The sequence below is a fragment of the Mesoplodon bidens genome, assembly GCF_964165515.1.
Source record: "Mesoplodon bidens genome assembly, chromosome: 8".
In the NCBI taxonomy this organism is placed as follows: domain Eukaryota; kingdom Metazoa; phylum Chordata; class Mammalia; order Artiodactyla; family Ziphiidae; genus Mesoplodon; species Mesoplodon bidens.
Window position 1 is genome coordinate 9,805,304 of NC_138165.1, and position 23,502 is coordinate 9,828,805.

Consider the following 23,502-nt stretch of genomic DNA (forward strand, 5'->3'; position numbering starts at 1 on the left):
TACATCTTAAACTTATACAGTGCTGTATGTCAATTTTATCTCAATAAAACTGGAAGAAAAACAAAAAGTACTAAAACTGACTCCAGAAAAAATGGAAAAATCGTAATAGTCCTGTATTGATTAAATACATTTAAACATTAATTACATTTTTCTAACAAAGAAAGCAATAGCCCCAGATACTTTACAATCTAACTCCAATTCTAAGCAAGCTTTTCCTGACAATAAAAAAAGAACATAATTCCTCAGCAAATTTTATGAGTTTAACATAATTTGATACTGAAATAAAACAAGTACATTAAAAAATCACAAGACCTACTAAGTCTTAAAGCTCATAACATTCCTTTGCTAAGAAAGCCACCTTCTGAGTTATAACTTAGTCACAGATATGCATATTTTTTTAAAAACGAAATGGAATATTTTTCCATTTAAAATATATCTAGTTATGTTTTTGTTTGTTTATATCCTATGTCAGTCTATCCTATACTTAGATTGCTAGAGTAAATTGCCTGAGACTCAACAGTCCCCTAATACAATGATACAGCCCCTAATACAATGATAAACATAAGATTTTTGAAATTCTCAATCTGAAGGCTCTGGTTTTATTTCCCCATGTTTCTAGACGAATATCTAAATTTTCTAGTTTATATGGAGGACTCACTAAGATCTGTGCCCAGGCTTCCTCTCAGTGCTGTCAAGTATCACCTCCTTACGTGAGCCTTAATTTTAGTCAATTACTTTATTTCATGTTCTCCGAACAGGCTCTCCTCACTGACACTGTGCATTTACATGAAACTTCTCCTTGCCTTCTACTTGCTGAATGATTTTCAACATCCAGTTCATGTTTCACTGTCTTCATAATGCATCTTACAACTTTCTGAATCTTTGCTAAACTTCCATATTCATAAATGTTTGTATAGCTCATTTGGTCTTTTATACTCATTTGTGTGTATACAAGTAGAGCCCTGAAATACATAAGCTCTAAGTCCTTTGTAAATTATTACGTATATTAGAACCACTAAAGGGTAAAATGTTCTCTACTATATGCATCTTTTGCTGTGGTAAGAAACACATAATGTAAAATTTACCATCTTAACCACTTTTAAGTGCTCAGTCATGTCAAGTGTATTCACATTAATCCGAAATGCTACACCCATTAAAAAATAACTTTCCTTTTTCCTCCCTCCAGCCTTGGCAACCACCATGAACTTGACTACTCTAGATATTTTATGTAAGTTGAATAAAACAGTATTTGTCCCTCTGTAACTGGCTCACTTCACCAAGCACATGTTTTCAAGTTTCATCCATGCTGCAGCATCTGATAAGACTTTACTATATGCACTTGTTGATGCATCTATAGCGTTTTCATTTCTTTGGAATGATCACTTTCTATTTTCATTTTTTCACTAATATCTTTACTGCTAGTGATGGGCTTTTATTTATTTATTTGTTTGTACTTATGTGGGAGGAGCATTATTCACAAAATATTTTTATTGAACTCAAATATTACTGACACCAAGAATTAAATATATCAAAAAATATGGTGCACTGCAGATTGAAGTGGGGGTAGAATGGTAGTGATGCATGTTGTTTTATATTTTACTATGTGTTAAGTAGATTTTCATGGACCTACTTGTCAGTGTACACCACTAAAGTTAATGCCCCAGTAAAAGTACCAGTTACTTGCTGTCATGAGTCTTTGGGTTCATTATGAATAGTAGAACGTATTTTGTTTAAATCAATGAAGGCCAAGAATTTGCTTTGTCTCTAAACTAAAATAGTACAAAATCTCTTTCCTGTCATCTTAGTATCTTTATAATGTCTAGTCCAGTGATATGTATAAACTAGGTGCTCAATAAATATCTATATGGGATCTAATTTCTTACTGTGAAGATGATATTGAACTTGACATAAAAATTATTGCTATAAGAAGTAAGTATCCTCAGGGAATGATACTCAATATCTTCTAAATAACCATAATGGAAAAGAATATGAAAAAGAATACATATATATATGTGAATAACTGAATCACTTTGCTGTACACCAGAAACTAACACCACGTTGTAAATCAACTATACTTTAATAAAAAAATTTTAAAAGGAAGTAAATAACATGCAGTAAGCACAGAAGACATAATTATGCACACCTTTTAGTTTCTAAGCTATGTTGTCTTCCCCAAGGCTGTGGTGCTTGTTCCTTCGTTGGAGAAATTGCTCCCTCAATAGAGTTGCATGACTGACTCCCTCTTGTTACTTAGGTATCAGCCTAAATATCACTTAAATCAGAGGGGCCTTACTTGACCACTCAATTTAATAACATTGGCCCTTCCTGTAATTATCTTTTATCTGTCAAGTTTTTCTTGGCTTGTTTTCCTTATAAGATTTAATACCAGATGAAACTATGTTTTTCATTTATCCATTTACTTTCTCTTTCTCCTCTTTAGAAGATAATCTTCCTGAAAACGATTCCTTTTTTTTTGGTCCTATTGTTGCTCTATTTCTAACACCATGCATCAATTAAAGATACTCAGTAAACAGTTGCTGAATTAATAAATAACTGAATTTATATAATATTAATTACAATATTATATTTTAAAGGATAATACAGAGAAATTATAGTAAAATGAGGAAAGTAGTACATATACAAACACATAATGTACACACACATATTTCTACTATTTACCTTTCCAAAAATGCTTAATCTTTTGGAGTCAATGTATGGCTGTTTCAGTAAAAATCTGAAATGAAAAAAGAAAAAATTATAGCTATATCTTCTTGAGTTAAATGAATCATAGAAATTCATTCTTAGCAACAAGAAACAAAACAAAACAGAACAAAACAGAGGTCAAACGAGACTGCTTTAGTGGTTGCAGCTCTATTCATGTAGAAGGGTCCTGTATACCAAAATCTTGCTACTCAGAGTGGTGGTGCAGTAGTTTGGGTATCACACCTGTTAGCTTGTTACAAATGCAGAGTCTTGGGCCCATTACCTGCCTACTGAATCAACATCTGTATTTTAACAGTACCCTAGCTAATGTCTGTATACTGTTTTAAAGAACCTACTAGTTTTATCAGGTCACTTTTTCATGCCAGTGTGGGAAAGGTATCTGTGAAAGTTCATGAACTGTAATTAACTGGGACAATAATAGACATTGTTGATTATTGTAAATAAATAATATAGTAGTTTAATTAAGGTCTCTCTCATTTTCATAAGTCCAAAGTGGATTCTAATTCCAGAGGGGGAAGTATGATAATTCTTTTATTATGTCACTGAGAGTGAAAGATACTTGAAAAAATACAATACTCTTTATGATTAACTTAAAAAATTGTTTAATCAATAAAATATAAATCTCTTAGCATTTACTAATGCTAAGTATTATATATCACATACCTAGTTTCTCATTACAGGAAAAACGATAAGAAAATGTACATTCACTTACTTCACTGCTGCTATTTGGTCCTTTATTTCCACTGAGCCTAACCTTCGATGAATCTCCTGCAAAATTTTAAGGCCCTGGAATCCACTTCCTCTGCCATCAAACCGTGCTGTGATGACGTTACCCGTGTCAACAAGGACTGAGTCCCAGTCAAAATGGAACTTGTCTGTAACCAGCTGGCCTCCTGGTTCTTCATCCCTGCAAATACCAACACATTTGACCAAAACAAGAACAACTGACAATGTGGTCGAAATTTTAGTGTTCCCATTTATTGGTTAAAAATTATGGAAAAGACCCGTGTTGGCTATTAAAATTTCTCTTAATTCTTGATGTTAAACCTGAAAATATAAATGTCATTTTCCTTTGTAAATTTTCAAATGAAAAGCTCTTTGAATGAAATGAAAATATGAAACAGAATTTAAAACTGTTCATGAGAAATTATTTAACCCATTTTAAAAACAGAAAAATAAAGAAAAAAGCACACACTTTCCATAGGCATTTCTAAAGAATGATCATCAAGTTGACATACAGGCCCTACTTTATTGGATTTCTTACAGACAGTGTTTTAGAAATGTTTTGCAGATGGTATACAAGGGCCAAAGGGTCTGACAGAGAGAGGAATCAGTCATGGAAGCTTAATAATAATTTAACAAGAAATGTACGATCCTAAAGCACGTCAGATTCAAAAAGAAATACTGCATTAATATTTCCTGAATTGTTTTTTGTGAAGTAATTCTCACTGAGAAGAATTTAAGTGAACAGTGAGGAAAAATTCTTTTTTATCACTAAATTTGACATCAAGAAAAGGAAGCAGACACGTATATGTTTGAAAATTTTGAAAGCTAAAAGTAAAGATGGAAACACAAATTATAAATCATGAACATTCTCTCCAGAGGGAAAAGGTGATACAATTTTAAAATGTCACACTACAATGGTATTTATAATTTATTTTCCAGAATATCGAACAGGTAAAAAAGCAGATTCTCATAAAATCACACAGATTATATAGGTCCAAACCTAGGTACAGTTCAAAAACACAGTGGTCCATGTGATAGATTTTAAGAGTAACAAAACATCTAACTCTCTGAAAAGATCTCCATCTTTAGTTGGGCTGCATACTAGAAATATTCACCCTACTCACTCTCCTGTGAAGACACCAAACTTGCCTTCAAGTTTATGAAAATGTGTTGCTTTGAAGCATTAAAATATACCAATACACAAACTAATCATCATTAACAAGCTTTTAGGTTATCAGATTTGCTAAAGGAAATAACTTCTGGGAGGCAAATAGAACTGAGCAGATACAGAGGTTGTGTGGGACCAATGAGTTGGGTAAAGAAGGAGGTAGAGAATAGGGCAAAATGTCAGACAACTAAAATTTACTGAATGCTGTTATGGAGCGAATTGTGTCTCTCAAAATCCATATGTTGAATCTCCAATGTCCACTATCTCAGAATCTGACTGTACTTGGAGATAGTGCCTTTACAGTAGTGATTAAGTTGAAATGAGGCTATTAGAGTGAACCTTAATCCAATGCAACCTGTGTCCTTGCAAGAGGAAATTAGGACAACAGAGAGACCCTAGGGGTGTGCATGCACAGAGAAAAGAACATGGGAAGAGGCAGCAAGAGGGCAACGATCTGCAAGCCAAGGAGAGGTCTCAGAAGAAATAAAGCCTGCTGACATCTAGCTCTTGGATGCTGAGCCTCTAGAACTGTGAGAAAATAAATTTCTGTTGTTTAAAATACCTAGTCTGTTATTTTGCTATGTCAGCCCTAATAAACTGATACAAAGGTCTTCTATGATCTAAGTACTTAAGATCCTTTATCTTATTTACCATACACCACCAAAAGTTATTTAACCTTTCTGGGGAGGAAGTTGTCTGTCACATGGCTTATTGCGTTCCAATGTATTATTATTCCTACATTGTAAATAAAGAAATTGTGCCATGGAAGGGTTTTAATAATGACCTACTCCATTCCTTCCTAAATCACACATTTAATGGTGATCCTGTGATTCCAAATATAGAACTGTTTTGTCCTTCCACAGTGTTTGCCATCTTTATCTCTTTTTTTAAATTTAATTTTTAATTTATTTTAGTTTTTGCACATTTACCTCTTGATCAGATTATTAGGAATTGTTACTGCACATTTCCATGTGCTTTTGCCTAGAATTCCAATTGCCTAGTTCAGAATGAAGTCTGAAATTGCTATTTTTTCCACATTCCCAGATGATACTGATGTAACTTGTGTACCATTTGAGAAAGAGCATGAATCACCATGCGTGGCACACTTTCTGGTGCATGGAGAACATAGAGAATGCTTGTTGAACTAGACAGTTTCAGGGAAAGTAGACTCAGGTGAAGTTTAAAATGGAAGGACCTTAAAAAGCTTAATAAATCCTGTTTTTTGAAGCTTGGGGATTTATTGCAAATATTAGAAAACAGAATATGATTCACAGAGGACAAGATACAAACATTAGCTTCAACATTTAAGCTGAGTAAAAATATGACAGTTTAAGTCCCAATTTCACTCTGAACATAGATAGGGAAGATACTAAAACACTAAGACTCAGTTTCCTTACCTTTAATAATGGTAAAATACTGTCTTGTTTTCCTCAAAGTGTTTTGTAAGCATTAAATGGCATAATGTATTTGAAAATACTTTGTGAAATATAGTAAGCAATATGATTATTTTTAGATTTACTGAACAATAGAAACTGTTATTATTACTCTTTTGTTTGAAGTCACTTTTACTTATACTGAGCATATTTCCTTATAGTTCAAAATGGAAAACTATATAAAAGATTTTGGCCAGTAATTACATTGAGAAGTATCTATGGATCAAGATATACCATGCAGTAGGAGCTGTTATACCAAGGGGACTTCCATCTTCTAGATGGTCAAAGATACCAAAGGTTCATAAGAAAATTAAACAGTGCAATCAACAGATCCTTTGGAGCAATTATCAGAGTGTTGTTAGTTACTAAGGCAAGAGAGCCAGAAATAAACCCACGTGCCTACAGTCAATTAATCTTCAACAAAGTAGGCAAGAATATACAGTTGAGAAAGGACAGTCTTTTCGACATGTGGTGTTGGGAAAGATGGACAGCTACATGTAAAACAATGAAACTTAGAATATTCCCTCATACCATATACAAAAATAAACCTGAAATTGTTTAAAGATCTAAATGTAAGACATGACGCCATAAAACTCCTGGAAGAGAACATAAGCGAAACACGCTTTGACATAAATCATACCAATATTTTCTTAGATCAGTCTCTCAAGGCAAAAGAAATAAAAGCAAAAATAAACAAATGGGACTTAATCAAGCTTAAAAGCTTCTCCACAGCAAAGGAAACCTATAACAAAATGAAAAGACAACCTACTGAATGAGAGAAAATATTTGCAAACAATGCGACCGACAAGGGGTTAATATCCAAAATATACAAACAGCTCAAAAAACCAAACCAAAACAACCCAATCAAAAAATGGGCAAAAGACCTAACTAGACATTTTTCCAAAGAAGACATACAGATGGCTAACAGGTCACATGAAAAGATGCTCAATATCACTAATTATTAGAGAAATTCAAGTCAAAACCACAATGAGGTATCACCACACACCAATCAGAATGGCCATCATCAAAAAATCTACAAACAATAAATGCTGGAGAGGGTGTGAAGAAAAGAGAACCCTTGTACACTGTTGGTGGGAATGTAAATTGGTGCAGCCACTATGGAAAATAGTATACAGGTTCCTTAAAAAACTAAAAATAGAACTACCATATCATCCAGCAATCCCACTCCTGGGCATATATCCAAAGAAAACCATAATTCCAAAAGATACATGCACTCCAATTTTCATAGCAGCACTATTTACAATAGCCAAGGCATGGAAGCCACCCAAGTGCTCATCAGCAGTTGATTGTCTTAAGAAGGTGTGGTTTGTATATATGATGCAATATTACCCAGCCATAAAAAAGAATGAAATATTGCCATTTGCAGCAACGTGGATGGACCTAGAAAATATTATGCCTAGCGAAGTAAGTTAGAAAAAGACAAACCCTAAGTGATATCACTTATATGTGGAATCTAAAAAAAATACAAATAAATCTATATATGAAACAGAAATAGACTCACAGACATAGAAAACAAACTTATGATTACTAAAGGGGAGAGAGAGGGAGGGACAAATTAGAAGTATGGGATTAACAGATAGAAACTACCATACATAAAATAGATGAGCAACCTGGAATTACTGTATAGCACAGGGAATTATACCCAATATCTTACAATAACTTAAAATGATACATAATCGGCAAAAAACTTGAGTTGCTATGCTGTATCCCTGAAAGTAACACAATACTGTAAATCAATTACATTTCAATAAAAAAAGGAAAAAAAGAAAAAATATAGTTTAAAATAAGGCACATTTTTCAAACTTATGATTAATAAGTGATTGTAGATTTTTCAAAGCAAAAACTCAATTCCTTACTCATGCTTGCAATACCCAGAAAAAATATACAATTTCATTCATTTGCTCTGCTTCACCTGCTTTCAATGTTAGAACACAAAATGTTATCATCTATTATCAGCCAATAATTTTAACACATTTCTCTGCCTAGTTGGGTGTGTTGTTCCTTCTTTATTGGTGCAGAATACAGGCATATCTATTTCAATATCAATTATAAAAGAACATGGATTATGATGGTGAGCACTGCCTGTATAAAGAACAAGCCAGAGACTTGCAGAAGCAAGGGGGAGATTTTTCACAAAGTGTTCACCAGAAATTTTTGTCAACAAATAAAGGCAAGAAAGTATTACTTATTTGATGAAGTAGGAAAAGATATATGGCTGTAGGGATGACCACAAGGAACGTACTGTAAATCAAATCATCCATCATATAATAAATGGGTATCACAACTCGTGTATGTATTGGCCATGCAGAATTGGTGAGCTCCCATTCATGTGCCTCCTCTTTGTTTTTCTCTGTGTCTGCAGCATCCTTTCTTTGATATGGTTTTGCTTTACTCTCTCTGTCTCAGAAATCTCTGGGGACATATAAAGAACAGTGTTTCAAGGTTGAGAATAGGGACACACAATTTTGTTGAAAGTTGTATGAAAAGAACAATTCCATGTGTTTTAAGCAGTGAAAAGGTCACAGCAATATGAAATGTGTCCACTTCCTAACACAGGCAGCAAAATCAAATTAAGGCTAAACTTTTCTTAAAAGTTAAGTTCTTTGAGGGTAGAGTTCACATCTGTTTTAATACCTTGAACACTCAATGTCTCTGCATGGATGAAGAGAACACGATATAAGCAAATAATGAAATAAAGAAAAAAGGCTGAGCAAAACACACAAAATTCAATAGACCTTTAAAATGACAAAACAAGCCACTTCTTTATGACATAACAAAACATCATCTATGTCAAAAACTGAATTAGGGCTTCCCTGGTGGTGCAGTGGTTGAGAGTCCGCCTGCCGATGCAGGGGATGCGGGTTCGTGCCCTGGTCCGGGAAGATCCCACATGCCGCGGAGCGGCTGGGCCCGTGAGCCATGGCTGCTGAGCCTGCGCGTGCGGAGCCTGTGCTCTGCAGCGGGAGAGGCCACAACAGTGAGAGGCCCGCGTACCGCAAAAAAAAAAAAACAAAACTGAATTAAAGTGAAGAGATTTGTTCAGAGTACGTTTGGTCAGTTTCACAAAATGCTATTTAAATTCGTGAAAAGAGCTGGATTTACGTTCAGAAGAGAAGGTTTTGACTTTGTTACCAATATGTTGAGTTACGCTGGCAATCATATGCTCTTTTTATTGTCATTTATTGTTTTTATTGTAGAATAATGTGTTGTAAATAGTTAAGATCACATAGAGTACATTTTTAAAAGCCTTTTCCTTACCACAAAACCTTTGACTAGATAAACAGAAGGAAGATATTTACCAGTGAGAGAACTTTCCGTGAGTGATCTATTGAATGGCAGAATGTTTTCTCTTTCCTACACGGCAGAATTTCAACACTGCTATACTACAGCTGGGTATCTGTGTCTACTGGGTTGTGGAAGGAGAGAACAGAGAAAATTGCTTGTTGTCATCTTGGTTCTTTGCTCTTTTTAGGCTTAGATCAACTTCAGCTGCATAAGTGCTAGATAAGAGCTAGACTCAGGGAGAGATGTGTTGCAATTTTATTTTAGATATAGTAAACTAAAAAAGAGTGTGAAAAGAAGGGTGACAAACAGAATGAAAGGCCAGATAAGGGAAAAGAAACTGATGCTGCAGAGAGCTGCATCACAGTATATTCTTAAGGAAAATAAAGTGTCGGCGCTTTTGATTTTGTTCTTTAGGAGAGAACTCAGTTCACAATAGAACATGAGTTTGACATGAGGAGAGTGAAACAATATTTGTCTTGTCTTAATCTGAAATTTATAAAAATTTATAGTCAGCGATGACTTAGTTATAACATAAGTACACCTAAGAGCTAATGAAATTTATCCTGTTTCAAGCAGTATATATCAATACATGCAGATACATACATTGGTCAAGGGCTTCTTGGCCAATTCCTTCTATTTCTCATTTTATTATCCAAAGACTTCCCTCTCATGGAAGGATTGTCCTACATGCAGACTGGTGGAATGAGTTTTCTCATATATATATTACATCATATAAGAAATAACATTCTTTTTTTTCTGTCAGAGACGAGTTTTTTGTTCACATCCCCATTTCTTCCATTAGGAATATTATAATATAACCTGTAAATTTCTGATCCCTGGTTTGTTTACATATAATTTTTTGCTGAATTAATTTCCACGGAGTTACAACTAGGGAAGCATTTGATATGGACAAGTTTATTTATGTCTCTAACCAGACCCTGTGGTCTACCTGATAATACACAGAAAGTTAGGCTTATCAAACAAATTCTCAAGTTGTGTTATCCTCCGTCACCTGTGCTCATATACTTGCATTCATAAATCTTTCCCATGTTAAACTTTTTAGAAAATATTGCATATATTAATGACCTGAACCTTATAGTGATGTGAGAGTGTTATCATGAAAAGAGTACAGATGATATGTTGGTCAAACGAAAATGAGTTGAGCCCAGGCCCAGTGACTTTGACAAGTGCCTTCCCTTCCCTGTGCCTAAGTTTGCTTTGGTGTGGAAGATGATAATAATAGTGTCTACCTAGTAGAGTTTGGTAAATATTAAATAAAATTATATATATATATATATAAATTGCTTAGCAAAGTGTCCAGTTTGTAGTTTGTTAAATATTATTAACCCAATGTTCTGGTCAATGCTATGGGACTTGACTATTTCTTCTTCCATTCCTCTCAAGGAAGCTGAGCTCCTAAACCTGGCCATCCCTAGGCAACTCTGCAGTGATAAGTCCTGAGCTTTTATATTATAAAAATCAAGTTTTTCCTATTTGGCTCAGTCCAAAGGACGAAAAATTCAGTTGCAGTAAAAGTGTTCTACTTTTCACAGTGGGTGGGTCTTTCAGTTACCTTAGAATGAATGAATATGTATGTATTTCTGTTTTTTTCTGTGTAATTGATTTCTTTCTACACATAGTCACATGTGATTTTGCATCTGAGTGTAATTTGTGTGTCTCTGTATGTGTAAATTCTTTCTTTTGCTTCCACAGATATATACTTCTTCTGGAACCACTAAAACAAGAGAATGTTACCCTCGTATACCTTTCTGATTTATAGAACTTATGACATAAGTATTAGGTCTTTTTTTTTTTGAGGCATTATTTTTTTCATAAGTTTTCTTTATATTCAAGAAGTTGCTCAGACAATAAATTTAATGTTTTTTCTTGATCGAAATTTGATCTCCAATTTGGGAGGGTATTTTGTGTTAATAAAACTGCATCTTCTTTCATCCTTACCCTACTGCTCTTCTCACTTCTCTTCTTTTCCTCCTTCGATTTTTAGTAGAATAGACTTCCACATATCAGGGTCAATTTCTGTCTGCTAAAGGCATTCTTCCTTGTCTGGAAGGAAATTCTATCCTATTTTGCTCTTTGATTTCTCTTGAATAGAAGCTAGAGATTGTTCCTTAGCATGATATAAAAACTACATAAAACTATCATTAGAGCAATGAAAAAAAAACAGAATTCAGTTCTTTAAATCAAGTTATTTATATTGATATAGGAAGCCAAAGAATGAAGAGCTTATTGGAACACAGGTTGAAATGTTAAACAGCATGGATATTAATGAGCCAACTACAAAACCCCAAAATGGACTGTTAGTATTATCCACACAAAATTAACCTCGGGATAAACATCTTAGACAAAACATAAAGTGATCAGAAGAGAACCAACAGAAAAGGGCCTCAGGGATGTCTTGTAGACCGAAATTGTGCAATAAAATGGAAGTTCCGGGCTTCCCTGGTGGCGCAGTGGTTGATAGTCCACCTGCCGATGCAGGGGACGCGGGCTCGTGCCCCGGTCCGGGAAGATCCCACATGCTGTGGAGCAGCTGGGCCCGTGAGCATGGCCACTGAGCCTGCGCATCCAGAGCCTTTGTTCAACAACGGGAGAGGCCACAACAGTGAGAGGCCCGTGTAATGCAAAAAAAAAAAAAGGAAGTTCCAATCTCCTAATCATCCTTACCGTTGAAGTCTTACTACATGAATTCTTATTTGTTGGCCAATTTCCATTTGGGATAATTTCTAACAGAGTGGTTGAGGAGGTCGAAAGAGAAAGGGGTTTGTTGATCTTTATTTTCAGTTGCTGGGGATGGCTGTGTAATCATTGAGCTAGAAAGCACTTCACCCACCCCCTGGCCTTTGATGCACTGACAACTAAATCACTCACAGTCAAAAGGTAACACTCTTGCACTGCTGGTGGGAATGTGAATTGGTACAGCCACTATGGAGAACAGTATAGAGGTTCCCTATAAAACTACAAATAGAACTACCATATGACCCAGCAATCCCACTACTGGGCATATACCCTGAGAAAACCATAATTCAAAAAGAGTCACGTACCAAAGTGTTCATTGCAGCTCTATTTACAATAGCCAGGAGATGGAAACAACCTAAGTGTCCATCATCAGATTAATGGATAAAGAAGATGTGGCACATATATACAATGGAATATTACTCAGCCATAAAAAGAAACAAAATTGGGTTATTTGTAGTGAGATGGATGGACCTAGAGTCTGTCATACAGAGTGAAGTAAGTCAGAAAGAGAAAGACAAATACCGTATGCTAACACATATATATGGAATCTAAGGAAGAAAAAAATGTCATGAAGAACCTAGGGGTAAGACGGGAATAAAGACACAGACCTACTAGAGAATGGACTTGAGGATATGGGGAGGGGGAAGGGTAAGCTGCGACAAAGTGAGAGAGTGGCATGGACATATATACACTACCAAACATAAAATAGATAGCTAGTGGGAAGCAGCCGCATAGCACAGGGAGATCAGCTCGGTGCTTTGTGATCACCTGGATGGGTGGGATAGGGAGGGTGGGAGGGAGGGAGACGCAAGAGGGAAGAGATATGGGAACATATGTATATGTAAAACTGATTCACTTTGTTATAAAGCAGAAACTAACACACCATTGTAAAGCAATTATACTCCAATAAAGATTAAAAAAAAACACAGTTTAGCACATTGTATAAACAGATCGAGAACAGGAGACTCTACCTCATTCTTTATGTGAATATAATTGTTATGTAAATCTTTTATGCAAAAGGTCTGCTTTAGATATTATAATGGAAAATATTCTACATGCTGGCTTAAGGACTATGGGTATATTCCAAAATAAATAGAACTGAGTATGTGTATATTAAAATAAGAAGCTGATGGCAATCTTCACAACAATCTCATATTTCTTCATTTTCCATTGTGTGTGTGTGTGTGTGTGTGTGTGCTGTATGGCTTGTGGGATCTTAGTGCCCCAACCATGGGTTGAACCCCGGGGCCAAGGCAGTGAAAGTGCCGAGTTCTAACCACTAGACCCCCAGAGAACTCCCTTCATTTTCTAAAGTAGAATACAGTTCAGCATGAGAATGTTGTGAGTGTAACATTGAGGCATACAATACATAGGATGTATATCATAGATTGCAATGGATTTATAATATAGGGATGGATACTAATTATATACAAACTTTGAACCTTCATTTTATCGTAGACAGGGCATCATTCACCTTCAATAACACATGGTGGTTATACAATACATTTTTCCTAACTAGAATCCTTTAGATAGATTCTAAATGTCAATTTATCAACTGAAAAATGTGGCTACATAAACACAGGTAATTTTAATCTTAGCTTACATTATTGTGTCAGGTCAACAGAAATAATAATAACTATAGTGCTAACTATGAATAAGTAATATAATGTCACTGATGCACTCCTTCAGCTTGGGGCTTTGTGGGATTACCAAAGGAGAAAACACCATGTTTAGTATCCTTTGTTTAACCTTTCAAAGACATGTCAAATTAGTAATATAGTTAATGTTTTCTTCTATCAAAGATTTCAGAAAAAAATAAATAATTAAAACAGAAGAAAAGAATGATCTAATATAGTTATACCCTTACATTTATGACTTAATATGTGACCATCCAAAACAAAACAAAACAAAACAAAACAAAACCAGAATTAGGAAGCATTTCTTATGAAAAGCACTCAGAAGCCTATCTTTAATTATAGAATATACTTGTATGTTTCAAATAGGTAATCAATTTACATTATTCATATGAAACCATATCACATCATTCATGTCATTCATATGAAACCATTAATATCTGAGACCTGTATTAAGAGAGGAAAAGAGCTAAAATGGTATAAATATGTAAGTCATAGAAGTGACTTTATATATTCTTATACTAGTATATGTACATAAATCTATCAATTTAAAATAGTCAAGAATATTATGTCTTACATATTACATACACATTTTTGTAAATTTAGAATTTTTTTCCCTGTGACATTTTCTTAATACATCAACTTTGAGTGTGTACAGTTTTAAACAGTACTAAGAAATTAATACTGACATTAAGAGGCATTATCTATAGACTGTGAAAGAACAAGCTCTAATCTGTTCAAGAATAATATAAAAAGCAATGATCACCTTCTCCCCTTCCATTACCAAGATTAAATGCCACTGTCTTTTCTCTTCTTAATCATTTCCTGGGTATTACAGTGTGAATACATTTTACATTCACTTAAATGAGCAACATGAACAAGAATGAGAAAAGTCAGAAACTTAAAATTTAAAGTTTGACCCTCCTTACATGGCAAAGCAGTAATGACTCACTGAGACAAGTACTAGCTATCTCTCTTGTCCATTTACATCTAGCAAATGTGTTATCTTTGTAAAAAACTGAGAGTGAAATGGGTATGTATTTGGCATGAACAAGTGGATAAGCAAATAATGTTATAGAAATTTTGGAATATGTGCGTCTTTACTCTTGGGAAACAAAACAAACTTTTCTTTTCTTTTTTTTTTTTTGCGGTATGCGGGCCTCTCACTGCTGTGGTTTCTCCCGTTGTGGAGCACAGGCTCCGGACATGCAGGCTCAGCGGCCACGGCTCACGAGTCCAGCCGCTCCGCGACATGTAAGATCTTCCCGGACCGGGGCACGAACCCGTGTCCCCTGCATCGGCAGGCGGACTCTCAACCACTGCACCACCAGGGAAGCCCCACCAACTTACTTCTAACAATCTGACCTGCTCAAAAGTCTATGAATCCACATAGTAAGTGAAGAGAGTAAAGACTTCCCATAAAGTGAACTCTCTGATTAGAATTTGGAATTTTATGAAATAGTGTGGATTGAGAATTTGATCTTTCATGTGGACTATCTAGGAACTTACTCATGATGTTTTTAAATTAATTTTTTATTGGAGTATAGTTGCTTTCCAATGTTGTGTTAGTTTCTGCTGTACAGCAAAGTGAATCAGCTATACGTATGCATATAACCCCTCATTTTTGGATTTCCTTCTCATTTAAGTCACCACAGAGCACTGAGTAGAATTCCCTGTGCTATACAGTAGGTTCTCATTAGTTACCTGTTTTATACATAGTAGTGTATATATGTCAATCCCAATCCCACAATTCATCCTTTATAATCTTTATTTTACACCAAAGCATTAACACGGTACAGGTGGAAAATGTTACATTCTAGAGATTATCACAAACTGTTAAGTGGGAAGAATGGAAGATTATATGAATTTGGTTTTAGAGAAGTCCCTATTGATTCTGGACGGCATTTTTGATAATCTTCCAATAATAATTATCATGCAATGGGATATGTAAGTAGAGTATTGTGTAATAGAAAGAGCAGAGCTTTTTGATCTGAAAAATAAATTGAAAAAACCTTTGAGTTCAAACACTAATTTTGTCCTGCCCATGATCTTGGAGTTAATACCCATGTCATATTTTAGTCATAGTTGCCTTGTGTTAAACTGAGGAAAGTGATATTTACCTCACTTGGTCTCTGTAAGAATTAAAGATGGCATTTATACATCCTTCGCATGATGCCCCTTGTACAATAAACACTCAGTAAATGGTAGCTATTATTAAATCATATTATTTTAAGAAGATAATCTCAATAATCCAATGTAAAAGAGAAACAGTAAAAGGATAACATGAAACTAAACTAAACTGCAGAAAAATTGACTAAACTGCAGAAAAATTGATTCATCCTAAAGGCTGATTTAACACATTATAAACTCTCAAATAATTTACCTCTCTTTTTCTCTACTTTGATTTAACTCATTCCTGATGACTAACTCAGGGTTGATTGATTTCTTTGTCTATTCATTCATGTATTCCTTCATTCATATATTCACTCCTTCATACATTCATTTATTCATTCATTCTATGAATGTTTCAGGAACATAAATAATGCTCTACGCACTGTGTTAAGGTAAAACAATACAAAAAGTGTTGTTATCAGCAATGAGTTTATAGTTTAAAAGAAGAGACGGCAAAGCAAATATTGTATGTAATCTGGTGTGGTTTCATGTTATAACAGAGGTGTGTATAGAATTATGTAAAAATACATCTCAAAGTCTTAATAGAAACTAAAGGTACTAGGAGACTGTGGAAAAAGACACAGAGAAATGATTGAGAAGCTGGTATTTCATTTTTAAAACAGTTTTTAAAAATATCTAGAGCACTAAATGTCTCTTTAGAGGGTGGGTGGAGCCAGATGAAGATGGAGAGATATGTGGGAAACAGATGAAAACTTTTGTATGCTGGGTTAGGAAATGTGAACTTTTAATCAATTGGAGAATAATAATGAGAGGATTTTTCCCAGGAGAGCCACATTTTCAGATATGGATCTCACAAAGTTCACTCTAGCAGCAGAGTGGAAAAGAAACTGAAAGAGAGAGGATATAGCAATACATTACAGAAAAGGAAGTGTAGGTAGAGAGCAGGGTGACAGATTAGAATTGACTCGTCCAGTTATGCTCTATGCCTGGTGTGGGACTTGAAAAAGTCCTCTTGGAGGACTCCATTGGTTCAAAGGTCAAGACAAGACACTATGGTCCCAAGAACCTAATGTTATTCAACATTTTAAATAGCATCCATATTGTTTTTTGAAAGGAAAATGTGTGTATGAAGAAAGTAGTGACGTTAACTTGACTGCTGGAGATGAGTAGCTGGATAATTTCACTCAGTATGAACATATCAATTATACCGTGCTTTTTACCAGAATAACTATACAAAAAGAGCTGGCAAACAGCTTACTTCCATTAAGATGACCAAGTTCTAGGACTCTGATATGAATAACGTTGACTAAATGATGAAAATATCTAGATAAAAATGAATAATGCTCTCCAGTTAAAATGGCTTAGTGGGAAACTGTAGTATACTGTAGTAATAACCATATTCATCTGATTTCTGGCCATTGTCAATCTCTTCACTCAACACAAATTTGTGGAGCAACTCTGCAAAAACTAGTTGCTGTGAGGAAGACGTAAATGAATAAGGCATTGTTTAATGCATGGAATATATTACTATATTAAAATAAAGTTGTTTTTTTAATTTAATTTATTTTATTTTATTTTATGTTTTGCGGTACGTGGGCCTCTCACTGTTGTGGCCTCTCCCATTGTGGAGCACAGGCTCCGGATGCACAGGCTCAGTGGCCATGGCTCACGGGCCCAGCCGCTCCACGGCATGTGGGATCTTCCCGGACTGGGGCACAAACCCATGTCCCCTTAATCGGCAGGCAGACTCTCAACCACTGCACCACCAGGGAAGCCCTAAAATTAAGATTTTTAACATTTCTATTTTCCTAAGATGCTGAAATATTCATAAGCCATTCTATAAATTGTTTCTCTAAATACTCACTTCTAGACCATGGATTTTTCCTTCAGAAACATTGGTGCAACATCTAGTGGGAGTCAGAAATTCCCTAAATAGTATATAAAAACATCCTCACCAAATTAGGGTAAAGTGGGAAAAGTAACAATATGATCAATATGATTCAAGATATATGGAAAGACTTTGAACAGAAGGCTGTCACTGTAGGAGGAGGCATAGATTTGAGATTGTTATAGGATATAGATGGGCTGATGAAGAGGGTGAAAGAAAGCTTCAGGAAGATAAGACTTGATGGATGATCAAGAATTCATTAGGATTTCAAGGAAGATGAATTCAGCAAGATGGGACTAAGTCATAAGGGCATGATAAAGGATGTTGCATTCTGGAAATTAATGTAATGTGTTGAACAGTCACTGCCTCTCTGTGTCAGACCTTTGCCAAGGGTGGCATGGATAAGTTGAACATGAAAGAGTATAAAATGGGAAGACATGATGATTCCTTGGTACTGAATGAAACTCCTCAGCTTGATATGCTTGTCTTCAGGAACATAGTGAACAGAGAAAAAACCTTTCATCTCTAATAACAATATATCTGTTTAGATTGTTTCTTATCAGGCTCTAGGCATTTAGATTTATATTAATTTATCAAATAAACATCTATAACTGTAGGCTCTCTCTCAAGTAATCTTCAGTCTTGCACCATTAAAAGAATTACAGATTAGTTAGTAAGTTTTCATAAGGTTCCTCTATGTGTGCCAGGTATTGTGGAGATAACACAAATCTAAAAAAATGATTACAGATTTCAAGATGCCATTTCAGCCATTAGCACAGCTTCTTGCACATAAAAGCAACATGGTAAATTTATATTGTACTAAGTTACATATATAGGAGTAGAAAATAAGAATAACATAAGAAACAATAATTCAAGGAGATACATGCTGAATTGGATATAGATGGATATAGTATATATAGTGTAGACTAGATGCATATAGAATAGGTATGAACGTGAATATAGACTACTGGGTTCTTAAGTACTCAATATAACGTTAAGGAGAAAGACTGAAGAAAGGGCAATAGGAGTAAAAAAAGAAAAGGGGGTCATGACCCCACAGAGGCTACTTAAGTTGAGGCCACTGAGAAACATTTGTAGTGGCAATGCTTCTTAGATTTCCTATTACAGTAAAATATTTGGTTGCCATTGATTCACTTGTACTTTCAATATCATGAAATTAGGTTTGAGTTTCAGAAAATATGGCCACAGAGAGGTCCTCAAAGGACCATTTCTTCTGAGGTTCCATAATGAAAACTTAGCAGAAAGATGATTCCTAATAGCCAGAGGCTACTTTCTTCAAGGCCAATCTTCCTTCAACTCCTCAGATTGCTGCAGCCGGTCTCCAACTTATGCATTCACTATAGAATTTCCTGCATGCAAACCCATCTCTATAGATGAGGAAGTGACTCACAGCCTGTCAGGTACTAGATGCACTGCACAGAATAGCAATAAAGTAGTGATACCAAAATCACTAAATCATCTCTTAGCCTCATGGAAATATTAGTTACTTTATTTACTATTCTTCACTGTCAAATTGTCCATTTAGGGGAAAAAAGACAATTATTATTATTTTCTTTTTTTGAGTGTGGAGTCCACTTATAACTGAACACAGTACTTAATCTTAAGAAAAAAAATGCCCTTAAATTATAAACCTAAAAAACAGGTAAAAGACATTTTACACTTAAGGCATTCTGACCTATATGGGTTTCCAAGTATAAATATTTTAGGAATGATCATGTAGCTTAAACCAATTGATCATTTTATAAATATAAAATCAAAAAAGAAAAAAATCCTCAGTTTGGCTTTGTAAGTCATATTCTGTGAAACTTCTGAGAATTTACCTCTAAAAATCAAGGAGTTTGGATAAATTAAATTAATATTTAGTATAATCAGCATATAAAAACAAATGAAAACTAATGAATTAGTACTCACTTTTATTCTTTTCAACTAAAAAAGTGGCAAATTAAACTCTATAGGCCTAACTATATTATCTTATCTGCTTTAGTAATGTCTATTAAATAATTTTATGGATGCTAAAATATATTATTAAATGTTTAAATTGATACTTTTAAATATTAAAATGACTACTACTTCTAATAATAACTATGATTATGGTTACAATTTATTAAACACCAACTGCAAATGTTTATGCTCTTCCAGACACTATGGTGACATGTTTATATATATAATTCCATGTTATTGTCTTTAATTTATTTATAAAGAAACTGAAGCTTAGAAAAATTAAGCAATGTACTGGTAAATCTTTGAGCTGAGATTTGAACCCAGGCCTACCTGACTCCTAAGCCAGTACTTTTACTCTACTCTCCTGCCTCTAAAAAACACTTGACTATTCCTTTCTAATAAGAGAGTTGAGTCTTGTGCAATTCCTTATATTCCTCTTATGAACTAAAAATCACCCAGACCAAAGCACAAATCTGATGGCAGGACAAGCCAGTTGGCTTCTCTGACTCAAGTCTACAGAGAGAATTTGAACTCTTGTCTACTTTTTCCCCCAAAGTCTGACACACTCTGGAGCCAGTGGATATGTGAATGGGAAGAACTGTCTACACATCCAACTGCATATGTAAGTCATGCTTCAACGAAGGATGCCTAATAGAGTTCCTTTCCCTGAGAAGCCTCATTTCTCATTGAATAAAAAGAACAACCCCTTTTCCCAAAAGGAGATATGACTGAGACAGAACATGAGGTTGAGATTTTTTTTTTTCAGTTTTTTCTCACTTTAGTGCCTGAGATATTTCCCCAATAAATCACACATACAGTTCAAATAGGAATTGAATACTCAGCCACAAAAATGAATGAAATAATGCCATGTGCAACATGGATGGACCTAAAGATTATCACACTAAATGAAGTAAGTCGGACAGAGAAAGACAAATATCATACCCTATCACTTATACATGGAATCTTAAAAAATGATAAAAATGAACTTATTTACAAAACAGAAATAGACTCACAGACAGAGAAAACAAACTTATCGTTACCAAAGGGGAAATGGGGGAGGATGGACAAATTAGGAGTTTGAGATAAACATATATACACTATGTATAAAATATATATATATATATATATAATAGATTAAGTATATATATAATAGATTAACTGAATCACTTTGCTGTATACCTGAAACATTGTAAATCAATTAAAATTTATTATACTTCAATTTTAAAAAAAGCACTAAAGACAACTAAGTGAAAGAGAAGATACAGGAGAAGGAGTTAAGATAAGAAAAGAGCAAATAAGAACTTCCTCAGGAAGATATCAAGAAATTTCAGGGCCTCTGGCTATTAGGGACAAAGGAGAAAGGTCCTGGCATGAGAAACAAAGATAGCTCAAGGTATTAGAGTTGGTAATAAACTGAGTGATAATATTAAGTATTGTATTTTCTGTATTATTTGGCTTATTAAAATGAAATGACAAATTGCTTCTATTTATCAAAAGATCTAAATCAATGCAATCTGTATAAAATAGAATGAATTATAATCACAATAATTATAAGACTCATGTGCTAGGCATTTTATATGTTATTTCATTTAATCTAAAAAGCAGCCTTAAAACATAGGCTGGATTATAATGCTCATTTTATATTTGGAAAAGCTGAACCTTACAAGAGGTTACGTAACTTGTTCAAGGACACACTGTTAGTAAATGACAAAATTGGAATTTGAAGCCAGGCAGTTGGATTCCGCAGACTGAATACTTACTGTCCACATTCAATAGTTATAGCAAGTAATGTTATTTTCTATTCTACTCTTCCAAAAAGTCTCTGAACAATCGTAGACAATTTTAAGCACTGTCATAGCAATATGTTGGCTGGGCTCTTAATAAGGAAAATAGCTAATAACTCTCAGGAATACAATTCTACATCAATATCAAGTTAGTTAACCAATAGATGTTAGAGGTCTCTGTGCCCAGTATTATATAGTCACAATATAATCTCACAGAAAGTATGAATGAATTCAATTCCAGAGTCAATTCCAAGTTGGAAAATCCTAAGAGTCAGGTTTTTCTGAGGACAGGAGTGGCCTCCTGCTGACCTTAAATCCAGGAAGGAAAACTGGTAAGAGTAATATAAATATAACAAATCGTTTCAACAATGGAAATAAATGTTTCCTCAATGCTGCATCAAGAACTAATAGAAAACATAAGGCTTACCTGTGAAAACATGGATGTACTTTAAAAACATCATGCTAAGTGAAACAACCAGTCACAGAAGGGCAAATACCGCATGATTCCACTTACGTGAGGCATCTAAAATTGTCAGATTCATAGAAGCAGAGAGTAGAATGGTGGTTGCCAGGGGCTGGAGGGGTGAGGGATGGGGAGTTGCTTTTCAATGGGTATAAAGTTTCAGTCATGCAAGATGAATAAGTTCTAGAGATCTGCTATACAGCACTGTGCCTGTAGTTAACAACACTGTATTGTATACCTAAAATTTTGTCCAGAGGGTAGATCTCATGTTAAGTGCTCTCACCACAATTTAAAAAAAAATGGCTTTTACAAATCTAGTATAAATTTGATATGACAAATATATCACAAAGAAAGAAAGAAAAAAAACAAAGTGAGCATAGAGCTTGAGTAATTGCTAAGCAGACATCCATAAACCAAACTATATGTATCATTATTCCCAGGAGTAATATTGAGTGCAATTTGGGATGCAAGAAGCACAAACAATTACACACCCTTCCATATTATTTAGTGGTGGTGTCCTTGAGGAACTCATACAACTGATAGCTGTCCCATTTATCTACACATATAGGATTTCTTCTGTTGTTTTTTAATCAGAATACTGCCATGTGAGACATAAGAAAAATTCTAAACTCTTTAGGTTCCTTTATTTCAAAAACAAATAAAATACTTACATTATTAACAGAAGAGCATACTGGTTTCGGTCCGTAAAATCTTTGGGAAAGGACAACTGTAAAGGAAGTTCTTTTAAAGAAAGAGCAAAATATTAAAGATGGAGAGTCATTTATATGTAAAACTATAAGGTGCAGAGAAAGATTTTTTTTAATAACATAGCATGCACAAAACTTTACCATAGTCATCAATATGAAGCGTTTTAATTTCTGACTTTACTATCTTCTTCTTCAGGATAGCTTCCTTCAGCATAGAATTGCTTTCCAATATAAAATATTCTATAAGTCAAAAAGGATAGTGTAAATAATCTCTATGTGTTGATTAAGAAACAGTGTAACACAAATAATTATCCATCATTACCATTTGACAGGCACTGTGTTAGTCACCGATTACTCTCTCATAAATTCTCTTCTGGATTATTACAACAGTTTTCTAATTGAGCTTCTCTATTCCAGTGAAATTGTCTCCAGTTGCCCCTTATACTTGGAATTAGCATTTACGTTTTCAAAATGTAAATCTGATCATGTAAATGTTATGCTTAAGAATATATTTTAAATAATACAAAATTATCTAGCACCCAATGACTTAAAATTCACAATGCCTGAATTCTAATACAAAGTGACCAAGCATGCAAAAAATCAGGAAAATATCACCCATGATGAGTACAAATTTTATTTAATAGAAAGAACCCAGAAATGACACAGATGCATATAATAGGTAATGACATTGAAACAGAGATTATAATTACATTCCATGTGTTAAGTTTAAAAAAAGCCTGAGGATACTAAGGAGAAATATGAAAGACATTTTAAAAACAAACAAGTTAAAATTCTAAAAATAAGAACTGAAAAATTT

The 23,502-nt window shown here is 34.4% G+C and overlaps 1 protein-coding gene across 5 annotated transcripts in view; it reads right to left on the bottom strand.

The window, feature by feature from the left end:
• DPP10 (dipeptidyl peptidase like 10) overlaps positions 1 to 23,502 on the bottom strand; it is a gene marked incomplete at both ends in the record, with an annotated part of 1,352,958 nt that overhangs the window by 20,847 nt on the left and 1,308,609 nt on the right. For all 5 annotated transcript variants that reach the window (XM_081242278.1, XM_081242277.1, XM_081242276.1 and 2 more), the window contains 4 exons: positions 2,680 to 2,734; positions 3,437 to 3,631; positions 22,650 to 22,719; positions 22,827 to 22,925. In XM_081242278.1, coding sequence (XP_081098404.1) covers positions 2,680 to 2,734; positions 3,437 to 3,631; positions 22,650 to 22,719; positions 22,827 to 22,925 — 419 coding nt within the window. The remainder of the gene's footprint in view (positions 1 to 2,679; positions 2,735 to 3,436; positions 3,632 to 22,649; positions 22,720 to 22,826; positions 22,926 to 23,502) is intronic.